Genomic DNA, 13,100 nt, shown 5'->3' with positions numbered 1-13,100 from the left:
TTGCGTGTGCCCAGATTCTTATCTTCCAGCAAAATGTCATTGATTTCGCATTGAATAAACAGCCCGGGCCATCTAGCGAGTCGGTATTCTATCTTTTGACGCAAATAGTTTTTCTCTAATCGCTTTATTCTTGTAAATATGCTGTGTTCACAGTGAGTGAACCAATGTGCATCTTCACCGTTACTTCGGGTCGCGCCCTCTTTTGACGTAGCGTGTCTGTGAAGTTAATGATTTAAGCAACAACGTCACATTTTAAGTTGTCTAAGATATCTGTTATAAACGACGAATAACTTCACAATCAAATAAAGTTGTTTATTTCAACGATATTTCTAACACTCTTCTCACAGACTCTGTCCGTCACTAGAGGGCGCGCCTTATTACAAGAGGTGTTATACAGTTTAGTGGAGAAGAACATCATTTATATCTTTATATCTTTATAACATCATTTATATCTTTATCACACAGTTTACTTTCTTATGTCAACTCTGCAATTCCATGGATAGTACTTGTTGTGATCTATTACATTTCCAAACACGTTACAAATAATTGAATTACAAGTTCAGTGCAAAGTCGGTGGATATGTAAGATCGGAGCCGGACTGGGGCGTTAGCGCGGATGGTTTTGTGAATGGGCTGTTAAAAATGTTTCTGGTTTGGTAAACATATTAGTAGTTGACATTCAGCAAATTTTTAGTTAAAAGGGGTAGAATATATTACGTCATAGAAATCGCTGGGCGCACTTATAAAAACCCCTGAATTTAATTCGTCTCTCACGGCCAAGACTAAAGTTTTGTTTTGTTTTGTTTTGTTTTTATTTTAATTCTTGCTTGAGCGTTTTGCATTTGCTTTCGACTCAACCGATATCCAACAATGTCAAACTGTGGAAGTAAAATATGCGAAAATTGACGTTTTCACTGCTGAAGTCTGCACAAACGCATCTAACATGCCAACCCACAGCTAAAGTTGTGAAATTGATAGACGCGCCACAATGTTTAAAAACCTTAATATTGATATTAACGGCCGTCGCCCCTTAGATTCCATGTAACCATATTATTTATTACACCTTTCCATCGAATAAAATCAAAGTCACTCATTTTCATGCGCAATTGAAGTGATGAATCTTCTATTGTAATAAAAATTGAAAAAAAAAGAAAAACGGAAAAAAGAAAAAAAATGCTTCTGCTTATTTGGCTTCATTGGAGGATTGAGTCTGTGAACTTTGACACAGAAACGATGATATTTGTATAAACAAGTACGGAACTGAAAGTTAATTATTAAACCAATTTGGGTCATGTCGTTGAAATCAACATGGCTACAATGTAACGTATAACTGAAAGCTTTTGCAGCGGAGATCCACATGATATAGTGACGTAATTCAAAGCCAATCTGACCGTAAGTCCGATAGTATTTATTTGCCATTGCCTGTACGTGGTACGCTAAACACATCTATTGATTTCACGCTTCACGATTTTACGGGTACAGAGGTCATGTAAAATCAAGGTATTTTGCATAAACAATAACATAATCGAGGATGAGAACACGTGTATTAGCTGAAAACTTGAAGTTGATTTTTGACAAATGTAATTCTAAATCTAAACTACCATTACTATTAGGTGTCACGATTATCGCAGATGCTTGTTTGCTTGCTATTTGTCCCAACAAATGACTAAAAAATAAATAAATGTATCAATCATATAACTATCATGTACGAGTGGTGAAATAGTTCCCACTCTGTGTTGCGTCAATATATGAATATATTGCGATGACATGTGACGGTAACATTCAGAACATCGTTATATTCTAATTGAATACTTAGAAAAACAGTCACGACATGAAATACGAAAACTATAGATGATTTCTCTTTTTAGATACAGATTATTAACAGTTCAGATGTAGTACAGGTTTCTATGGTAAAATGATAGCACGGAGCAGAAAGAATGTCACACTTGTTATGACATCGGTGATGGTTGGATATTTACTAGGCAAAATGATGGAAAGAATCAACACCAGCCCGAAAGTTATTCAGGATATCGACGTCCAATCAAGTCAATTGTGTTCATATGATTGTAAAATGAATAAAGTCGACATTTTAGTAAATCGTGACAGTAATGCGGATCAGTTGGAGCACCAAGGAGCTGGTGGTACGTAAAACATATTTAGATTGCATTATAACTAGAGTTCGATAACATTGTAACAAAGAACAAAGTGAATGTGCTGCATTATGTTTCTAAATCCTAAAAAAATGGGCTCGTTATGTATTGTAGTCTCGTCTCGAATGTGTGCAAATAATATATTATTCTTTGTACAGGAAGACAACCAGGAGGACCAGCAAGTCGGAAGTTTTTTATCGACTGTGGCGGTAATGTGGCTTCATCTGTTGTTCTCTTTCGTGAGACATACCCGGATGCAGAAGATTTTTACATATATTCATTCGAATTGGATGCCAGACTGTGTCCGTACTTTGCGGGCTATACTAACCATACATTGTACTGCCCAGTGGCAGTGTCCAATGTGACAGGTAAGAGTGTAGTGTATTATATATTATGAAACTACTAGTATATGAGAAAAATTCAAACTTTTCGCTATATGCTAAACTAGCGCGGGAAAACACTCACCAGGAATCCGAGTCATTATGTCAGTTTTCGGGCAGTTTTCAGTTAATCAAATTATTTATTTATTTATTTATTTATTTATTTATTTATTTATTTATTTATTTATTTATTTATTTATTTATTTATTTATTTACATTATATTTTGTTCATTCTTATTATCTCAATCATTGCCGCATGGACGAGATAAAGTAATTGTCACGTGGCTAGGGGTGACGTCATCGCCCTTGTTGACAATGTTATGTTTGAACTTTCTTGACGTATTATTACTGTATCCGCCCGACGGTCTGAAGTCAAATTATGCATTATAAAAATCTCTTCTATGAATCTGCCTAAAGTCAAATATTTGTTTATATGAGAACCATATACTAGTATCTCGCGTATGTGCGCGACGACTACCGCCCTTTAACACTCATTATGCCGCAGTGGTTATAATAAACTATGTTTGGTTCAACTCTAGAATCACACAAAATATGAGTACATCAGACTAATTAAATGAATAAATGACAGAGATAATATATTCAACTCAATTTAATACATGCACAACAGTGTGTTTAATAAAGTCAGGGTCATGGAATCCAACCGTGTTCATGATGCTAGAGGTAACAATCAACTTGAATCATATTTCCCAATTAGCATTCAACGTATTGACATGTTTAACAATCTTGTCTAATACTAGACCCTGTCCCATCTCACATATATATGCCCTTTTCAGTTGCCTCGATCCTGGTGCTAACATGTAAGTGAAACTACACTCTATGTTTAGGCGAACTGACGGCCTATGCAGAGGCCGCATGGTACCCTGGGAAATATGTGAACGGAGAAGATAAACAGTGGGGAGGAGGTTCGTTATTTGTTTCTAAAAACGAAAGTACTCGACAAGATGGCGGTGAGAGAATGCTGTCGTATCGTGAAAAGATACCGGCCATAGACCTGTCGCTATGGTTACAAGAGCACTTTAATCAAGAAGACTACGTTATCTTGAAATTGGACGTTGAGGGCGCAGAGTATCAAATTCTACGAAAAATGTTGACAGACGGGACGATACATTTAGTTGACAAGTAAGTGCGCATAAATACATAAAAAGTAACTCTGCGTTCATTGGTTTGGTACGTTGACAATGCCAGTCTACTTGTCATGGAAGAAAGTAAGAAAAAAAAAATCAGTTTTTTAGCTTAATGTTCATGTTGACAGTAATGATGTTCATGGTATCGTGTGTGGACATTATTAATGTTGAAAATATGTTAGCGACGGTTTCATATATGTGTCCCTGTGTCAACAGAACATCTTTACTGGAACAACAATCAGCTGGCGTGTGTGAGTGTAGAAAGAAATGGGCAGCAAGACACCCCTCCCGCTGACTGTGACTGAAACCATTAACGCATTTTGTAATGGGTGTAATCATCCATGTGATTACACTATCTGAAACAATCTTAAAAGATAAGGCGAATCCTCGCCTGACATGCAGGCGAGAGTGGCGCCCTTGCCGGTTGAACGGCATCAGACCCCCCCCCCTCCCCCACTGTTGTGTTGGGTTTGGAACACCGCGGAGGGCGCAATTCACGCGACCTTGTCAGGCTAGGCGAATGCATTTTTTATAATATATTCCAACAGACTATATGGTGAATATCACAATGACCAACCAACAGGGAACAGCGACAGAGAAAGATTACAAATCAAAGCCGATCTTAAAGCGAAAGGTTATCATATGTTGAGATGGATTGGCGAAAGAAAGACATATCACGACTTTGAGTTTCTGCATCCGCCAAAGGTGAGACACATTTCATTTGTTAGAGTAATTTACCCCGTTAAGCTTCGGAGCCATTGTTGAGCACATCTATGTTTAATTCGTTTCCAACGTGACGATTATTCTCACTACCAAAAATCTTAGTTTCGCTAGAAATTATTTCACCGTTTTATTATCTTGGACAAATTCACCAGATTTCTAACAGTGGGACAGTGGTAGTACGTCGTGGAAGCTCAACAAACAGCATCCTTCTGTACTTAAGCGATACTATAATACAATACATTTTTTACTTTTTAAAACATACAGTTAACGGCAGAAACCCGCCGACCGTACGTTATAAATATTTTTTAAATGTTTTTTTTTTTTTATAAATCAAACATTTGTTGACGAATCCAGACAAGATTGTTACACCATCGCCAGTTCTAACTAATAGTAATGAGTTAGTTCAACATCAACCAATCAGCAGAAACTTTATTTGAAGAAGTGAGCATGCGCGCGCATTATTGACGTAGATGAGTCTATTACCCTTTACAATTTTACTAAATTACAGAGAATTACTCTCGGCGCAACAAAGACATTCGCTTCATCTTTATAAATATTTATAAATTTCAAATTGAAACAATAAGGTTTATATTGAATATTTTTAAACTTTGAGTAACGTTGTAACGTTTTCAAATGACGTCGTTGTGCACTGTGTTTGTTGATTGGCTGGTTAGGTTCAACTGCGATTGAAATTTATAAAGATGAAAGGAATATGTTTCTTGCGCTGAGAGTACTTTGTCATTTTGAATGGGTATGTTTGTACCAGAATAGCTCGACGTATTATCTTACACACAATGTTCTTCATGATTTCGCGATTCAGTGCATACAACATGAAATCAAACACAAAAACTGTTATTATATTATCTCGTGTTTCACATTCAATATCTTACAGGTGTTGGACCCAAAGATAGCACCGATGGCAGGAGGTCCCATAATCAGCAAGTGTGGTCAAACTGGTCACGATAGAAACCAGGTTGCCATAGTGATTTCTATTGGGATGGGGCAAAAAATGGCACGCAGAGTCGTAGCAGCTTTGAAGGCACATACAAAGAACATTCCTTGCACGTTATTCGTTTATGGCGATTTTGTCGAACAATTTCCAGAACAAGTCAAAGATTGGTCGAATTACTGTAATATTGGAATCAGGGGACATGGACCTCACCTTGACACAGTGTGGAGAAATTTAAACTACTACTACAGCCGAATGTCCGTCGTTAGTGCTGTTTTAAGACTCAAGAGAATCGGCATCGAACCTATTTATCTGTTTCCCCCTGCGTTAACAAACCACACAGTGACAATTGCCAAGAAATACGGGATATGGCTCGTCCAGCCGAACGTCCAATTCCCTCCAAGAACAGGTATGAAATGTTGTAATGTAGTGTTTATAGTAAAAAAATACAATTGAAACCATTTGGAATGGATTTGTCCACGTCACAGATTTATTTGGAATTATATGCATTTTGCATTAGTTGTATGATTTGTAGAGTTTTCTTTTTGTCTTGAATGAGCCGACATTGGTTATATTACCTGTATAACGTAACTTTGCATGCAACCTTTTCTATCGGTGTCCAGCTTGCATTTTTTCTACAAATCTTCTAGCCATCCCCTGTGATTTCAGATAGCCGACCCCCTAAATACTGTTGTTGTTTTGCAGAACCAATGCTGAGCGAAGAGTCGTACTATAACTTTCGTGACGTTGAGAGAGTACCCAAGGCTTTGAGAATAATACATGAACGTTTATCGCGTGACCAAGGTGGAATAATTAGCCTGGATACAGATGTATTTGATAGCTACATGATTTCAGTCTTCCTTTTTGACTACTTATTTGAAAATTCAGGTTTTAATTTAGTCGATCTCAAGCAGTGTTACGACTGAACGTATGTATACAGTCACTTGTACATTGTATGCAACTCAAGTACAATGTAAACCCAGTGGCTAGATTACTAGTCCCTGTGTCCATTTACTCTGCATGGGCGCGCCCAGAACGCACCGCTGCAGTTTAATATTTTCCCCGTTTCTGTGATATTCCCATCGCTAAAAAACATGGCAAAATAATGCTGATATAGTATCACGAGATATGGTACAATTTACTCCAACACGACATAATAATGATAATTAAATAAATGAGATTTATCTACCATTATTTACTATACGGGTAGCCATATTGAAATGACACTTGAAACTAAAGTCTCTTTATTTAGTTTCAAGCCGTATTATAAACATTCCAACACATGGTGTCGAAGATTGAGGTTTCATTAGTAAGTTCATAACTGCGAAGAGCCTTCAGAAAATATTGTATTTGGTGTTATTTCATGAAACATTAAACATTAAATTTCGAAAAAAAAGACATGAAGTGATGGATAGAAGTTAGTTAGGATAACTAGTTAACTCTTTTATAGTTGGTGAACTTATTTGGAAAGTCTGTAAATGTGGGTTCAAAGTTGATATCATGCAGAGTTCTCCCCACAGCATTATAGAGTAGGGGTTCCCAACTGTTTAATTTTGGATTTAAAATAGAATCAATTTAGTATAACAATGAATACAACAGTGGTGATTAACATACATGTGTATCCTACTGCTGTGCAAATTAACCGATATTCTATGCTATTTTTCTGGGGATAAAAAAATAGCTAGATGCAAAGAATGCTACGTTGAAAGTCATTAGTAAAGTTGCATGTAAATGTTGGTAAATGTCAGTGTAAAGACTGGCGAACTACGTGGAATGTATCTGAAGTTGAAAGCACGCAAAGTGTTGGTAAGCAACATGGAAAGTCAGCAAATTTGCATGCAAAGTTGGTAAAGTTCTGTAAAAAAACTTCTTCAAAGTTGCGCGTCAGTTGGTAAAGTTGCGTGGAAAGCCTGCAAAATTGCGTGCAAAGTTGGTAAATTTAGGTTAAAAGCCAGAAAGGTTGTGGCTTTAGTTGGTAAAACGTTAATATGCGAAAAATAGGTGTTGCGAAGTGTCAAGTCTGCGAATTGCAAAGTTGGTAAAGTTACATGGAGAATTAGGTGAAATAGTGAAATTAATCCTGCAAAGTTGCGTGTAAGTTGCTAAGGTTGCGGGGAAAGCTTGACAAGTTGTCTGTAAAGTTCCAAGGAAAGTCTGCAAAGTTGATAAATTTATGTTGTAAGTCTGCAATGTTGTGTACAAAGTTGGTAAAGTTATTTGTTAAGTCTGCAAAGTTACGTAGAGAGTTTGTAAAGCTGCGTGCAAGATTGGGAAAATTACATAGAGATGTATGCAAAGATATATTCACAATGGAAGTCTGCAACTGAAAATTGCAGGCAAAGTTGGTGAAGTTACGTGGCAAGTCAGCAAAGTTATGTACAAAGTTTGTTAAGTCACAAAGAAATTCTGCAATGTTATATGCAAAGTAATTAAAGATATTTGGAATGTCTGTTATGCTGGGTGGCAAGTCTGCAAAGTTGCATTCAAAATCGGTAAAGTTAAAATGGAAGTCTGCAAAGTAGCATGTAAAATTGTTAAAATTATGCAGAATCCTGCAAAGTTGCGTGCAAAATTGATATAATTACGTGCAAAGTTGCTTTGAAAATCTAAAAATTATTTCGACCTACATATCACCCACCCTAGATATAACTTTGGGTTGAACTTTGCTAAATAGCCAACCGTGACATTCTAGCTGGTATAAGGTTTATAAAGTAAATGCCACACATAATGTACATTCCAGTCAATTTTGGCAAACTTAGCAAGCAAGTAACAATGATGATAGTATTGTATTGAGGGAAAAACATAACGCAATACGACACGAGAATCATACAGGGCTCATACACCTGGAATTAATTAAAACTCAAGGACATTTTTTAAATTATTTTTCCAGGACAATTCCATCCCAACTTTTGTCATTTTCGTGTGTGTGTTTTTCTGTCACTGTGATAATTGTAGCAGCCAATAATGAGATAGATGGCTTTTTACACTTGTCGTCAAAACAATCCATTTCAAGTGTTATTTCAATAAGACCACTCTGCGACAGTAATGGTTTTTTTATGTTTATTGTTCATTTTCCAGAAAACCATTCAAATACCATGACTATATGAACCGTGATGTTACACACAGAAAAACATGGATGAATGAATGTAGCTCTCCCTCAATATACTGGTAGACACCCTAAAGTACAAAATAATTGGAAACAAATATATAAATGGCTATTGACACTAGAGGGCGCCTTATTTGATTGTCAAGATGCATGCACATGACTATACCACACACCTGATAACAGACCTTTTGTAGGTAACAAACCAACTCCTGCCCGAAAATATTGTTGAATTGTGTATATGATTCACGCTAAAAAAATTCAGGATCCACTGAAACTGTGCATATTTTAAGTCTTGAAAAAAGCCACAGATTTGGTGTCCCAAACAATAAACGTGCACATTTATTTTATTTTAATATTGTGTTTTTTCTTCATGCAAATAAATTTTTCAGAAATTCTGACATAAAACTTGTGATAACTGATAAAAGAGATGATCAGAAACGTCATGAATACCGGTATTGTGGTTTATTATCCTAACAATCCTGACAAAGATTCAACCAATGTGAAAAAGACTTACTTTAATTCATAAAAAAATCATGTATTGCTACATATATATCTGTCCAGCAGATGAGAAACATCATAAACTGTTGAATCTATTGTACATTGAAACTTTTGTTTCATGAATTTATATATTCTTCGTCATTAATATAAAAAGAATACAATGATAATAGAAAAATGATAAAAATTCAACATTACTACTTGAATAACTAATTATATACAGATGTATATTGGTAAATTTTTTTCCCATAAATATATTCCCAAAATGTCCTTGTCTATTTATTTATTTACATAATGTAATAAAAAAAAAAAGAGTAGATAAACATAAGGGCACAGAACTAGCATACCAGTATGTAGGGCAATGTACAAATGTATAAATAATGAGATGTTACAAAAGATATATCATACTCCTCCAACTTAGTGGCCATGCTTGACTAAGCGTTCAACTCACACTTTTGGGATGCTTCTATTTTTGGGGTCATGCTCGGCCAAGCGCCCACACATGATTTTTTGAGCTGAGTACCAAGGTGTTGGACGAGTACAGTATGTACATTCAAAGTAACATATCAATTATATAACTTAACTGAAAATTCTTGTCAGGAAGAAACTGTCTATGACATCTACATGAGATATTAGTAATATATTATATTTGTACATGTATACTAACCAATCCATAGGGTTATATATATATTATTCACTAAGGAAAAAGTTTAGGCGAGGTAAGCTGTATTGATAACTGTCAATACCAGTTATTAGCAGATGACAGTCACTTTTGACATCAAAGTCTGAAATTTTACATTGAATTCATCATATTAATATCAGTGGAGTCAGCATTCAGCATTTTTCCCACCAATGGACACTAATGTAAATACAATGTAGTCAATGCAGGAAGCTATAACACTGTAAATATCTATTGTTTTCACATCTTAGTGTATCATGGAAGATACAGATCATAGTCAGGTTTGTTTTCAATTTTATTCCAAGTGCAATTTTTCCACAAATGTTGACCCAAATAAAATGAATATCGCCCACAGTTGTCTTCTAAACCACAGGAATCTTCACATGTTTTTTCCCACCATTTATTGAAAGTTTTCACATCTTTTGATGTACATGTTGAGTAGCCATGTCTTGTCCAGTGGCGAGACTCATCGGCTGCTTCCTGTCCTAGAATAATATAAAAAGAAAAACAAATGTACCAGCAATAATCTTAGTATAAAGCCTATATTACATAGCTATTATAACCCAACTGTTACATTAACAGAAATTAATGGGGAAAAGTTAGAGGTGCAAAGCATCTAGAAGGCTCCTTAACTGGCTATTAATTATAACTTAGGAGGAATATGATAACAAAGTTACACCTCAAGTTTGATGATTTTTATAACGGTTTTCTGCAGCCCCATTGCATGAATTATCACATTTTACTTGTTTTAAATGTCTTTTTGTATAGATGGACAATGGCCAATGACCTGTTGTATCACACATGATTCATCCATTCTAGGAAACTACATGCTACTGTGGGACATCACAAATCACCTGCTTAGCTCATTTAGTAGAGTGACCAATTTTTTCTGACTTGCTAAAATTGGTCTTTCATGAAATTAAATCAGTTTAAAGTATTCTATGGTGATATGGATGTTATCTTATGAACCATTTCAGCATCAACCATTTAAAGGGCGATAGTCACTGCGTCATGCACGTGTGAGATACATGGGTCTCTTAAAAACAAAGAGTTCAAACTGAGATGTTCCCAAGCTTTAAATAGGTATTTTTTTTAGGTGATTGGAAGGTATTGAAAGAGACAACAGCGGTAATTAATGCAAGTCGCACCCAGGTCAAATCTCATACTTGTAATTTCTATTAGAAGAGTGCATTGAACTGTGTGACTACCACCACCCTTTAAAAAAAAACATTCATTCCCTGTTCAAGAAAGCATGGTACAATGGTAGTTACGCAACACTATGCCAAGAACACAAAACATCCATGGAAGATGTAGAGAGTCCAGTATGGTTCCTTTTTGCATATTTCAGAATGCATACTAGTTTTTTGTATAATATGTCAAATATTTGATGTGTGGATTTAAAACTACTGTCAAAAACCTGATTTGATTTGCCAATTTAGAGGTTAGAAAGGAGAGATAGTGGATTTATAATTTTTTGATGTGTAAATTTAAAAATAAGTCTGTTAGGGACGACGTCAAAAGATCGATGTCGGATAAAAAACTTAATTCCTTCAGTTTTTTTCCAAACCCCCCTACCCCCCACTGAAACTTAATTGATAAATATTGGTCATGGCATCAGACTACATTCACCATTAAATAAAAATTGATAATTGGACAGTAGTATAGCATAGCAGTTGGTTGTCGGGTGGGTGTAAAAAGATTTTACAAATGCACCTCATTTGACGCTGATTTACACTTGAACCAAACCATTTTTCTGGGGTTTTTTTCCCGTTTCGGTTATTTCTGTCCATAATCGGATAGAAAAAAAAAAACTACAAATACTCCAAGATTTTTTTGACTTCATTAAAAAATAAAATCGTTTTTGTAGGATGGAAACTTTTTGAGGTCAAAACCCCCCACCCCCAAACTAAAGGAAATAAGTTTTTTATCCGACATCGATCTTTTGACGTCGTCCCTTAAATAAGCAAACTTTTTGAATTTTGGGAATATTCACTGTGGCACATTAGGAATGAATCAACCAAGGCTGAATCTTCTAAAGTAAACAAGACAACTCATGCCAAGTCCATATTTTATATTTCAAGACATTTATACACAGAACAGTTCAAGGAACAGATGTAATTGGCATGAATAATGATCAATAAATAAATGAAATAATAACTAGATTGTATACTTACTAATGTAACACCGATTATAGTCTTCATTGTTATAATCATACACACTCCCCAGGTACCTAATCCATTGGTGGTTTACATAGTCTGTAGATCCATTGGATTGAAAGCCATCCCAGTAGTCAAAGAAGATGTCAAGACAAACCGAGGAATTGGAATCTATCACCACACACTCAGGATGTTCAAATTCTCCATTTATTCCTACAAAGAACCAATAACTATAGTATAGGTCAGACTGACACTGAAGAAATAAAGTATCTCACCAAAAAGTCTCGCAAGATTTGTTTTCTTCTTTTGGTATTAAACTAGATTTTTTTCAGGATCACGTTGGCGTAAATTTCTGTTTTTATCGCTGTCCGCTACTTTAGAAAACACGTGGTTTTTTTTGGGGGGGGGTTAGAGAAAAATCGAGGGAAAGGAACAATAATAAATAATACTGATCGATTTTCAGCCTTCAGGTGACTACAGACGTCAAACACTGTAGCTGCAGTTCTGTAGCTCGCTTGGTTTCGCTGTCGAAACCTGGTTTCGCGTTAACACCACGACGAACAAAAAAACCGACAGCGAAACCAAGCGAGCTACAGAACTGCAGCTACAAACACTGGTATTTGGAACCCTCGTACACAGTCCCTTCGTTGAGGGACTGTGCCTCACACCACTGACAGACGCGTGTAACGGTGCGTACCAGTAATAGCACCACGCTACAACGTACAACTCAGATGCCGCCTATGATCGTGAGACATTGGTTGTACTCAGAATGGCTGGATTCCAACTACTAGTATGTGAGAGGTTTATGTACAACTAAAACGCCGCGAAACCACGGCTAGTGTAATCCCAAACATTAGTCACTTAAATATTCCATTACTTACCCCAGAATACAAGTAACACACCAATGGCGTAGAAATAAAGAATATTCATGATTCTAATATTGGTAAGGACACTCGTACGACGTTAGCCAGAGTCTGTATCTTCCATTTTGGCCACAAGTATTTACACCTTTCCTCTTGGACCTACGTCATCACCGTTGTTTAAATATGGCTTCAATTTCCAAGGCGACATGCGAAGTGCGCCCTCGTCACGGGAAGTCTAATTGAGCGCCCTCAATTTAGTGACCATGTAATTCCGACTTTGTTGGGTCCCTTTCACACCAAAACAAAAGCTTCACTTATATCGCGAAGTCTAATTGAGCGCCCTCAATTTAGTGACCATGTAATTCCGACTTTGTTGGGTCCCTTTCACACCAAAACAAAAGCTTCACTTATATCGCGATTTAGATGTCAAAAAAATAAATAAATAAAAAATAATG

The 13,100-nt window shown here is 36.1% G+C and overlaps 2 protein-coding genes across 2 annotated transcripts; one reads left to right on the top strand and one right to left on the bottom strand.

Annotated features, from left to right (window-relative positions):
• Positions 1 to 1,926: 1,926 nt before the first annotated feature.
• On the top strand, positions 1,927 to 6,584 carry LOC100368107 (uncharacterized; the record flags this gene model as incomplete). Its single annotated transcript, XM_002730945.3, has 6 exons — positions 1,927 to 2,140; positions 2,308 to 2,517; positions 3,375 to 3,669; positions 4,223 to 4,379; positions 5,290 to 5,755; positions 6,052 to 6,584. Coding segments are annotated over 6 exons (1,563 nt in total), but the record flags the coding sequence as incomplete, so codon positions are not given.
• Positions 6,585 to 9,652: 3,068 nt separating this feature from the next.
• LOC100367801 (uncharacterized) lies at positions 9,653 to 12,809 on the bottom strand. The gene is made up of 3 exons (XM_002730943.4): positions 12,664 to 12,809; positions 11,801 to 11,995; positions 9,653 to 10,111 (listed from the first exon to the last, which is right to left on the bottom strand). The coding sequence occupies exons 1-3, from the start codon at positions 12,710 to 12,712 to the stop codon at positions 9,882 to 9,884; spliced, it is 474 nt and encodes a 157-aa protein (XP_002730989.1). The 5' UTR covers positions 12,713 to 12,809; the 3' UTR covers positions 9,653 to 9,881.
• Positions 12,810 to 13,100: the final 291 nt, after the last annotated feature.

The sequence above is a fragment of the Saccoglossus kowalevskii genome, chromosome 8 (assembly GCF_978046115.1).
Source record: "Saccoglossus kowalevskii chromosome 8, keSacKowa6.1, whole genome shotgun sequence".
NCBI lineage: Eukaryota > Metazoa > Hemichordata > Enteropneusta > Harrimaniidae > Saccoglossus > Saccoglossus kowalevskii.
This window is presented reverse-complemented; position numbering and strand designations above follow the sequence as displayed.

Bases quoted from the DNA above. Each gene is read 5' to 3' on its own strand.
- LOC100367801 (XM_002730943.4), bottom strand. From the start codon at position 12,712: ATGAATATTCTTTATTTCTACGCCATTGGTGTGTTACTTGTATTCTGG. The intron at 11,996-12,663 runs GTAAGTAATGGA...GGTTCTTTGTAG, and splicing joins TGTGTTACTTGTATTCTGGG to GAATAAATGGAGAATTTGAA. The intron at 10,112-11,800 runs GTAAGTATACAA...ATATTATTCTAG, and splicing joins CTATAATCGGTGTTACATTA to GACAGGAAGCAGCCGATGAG.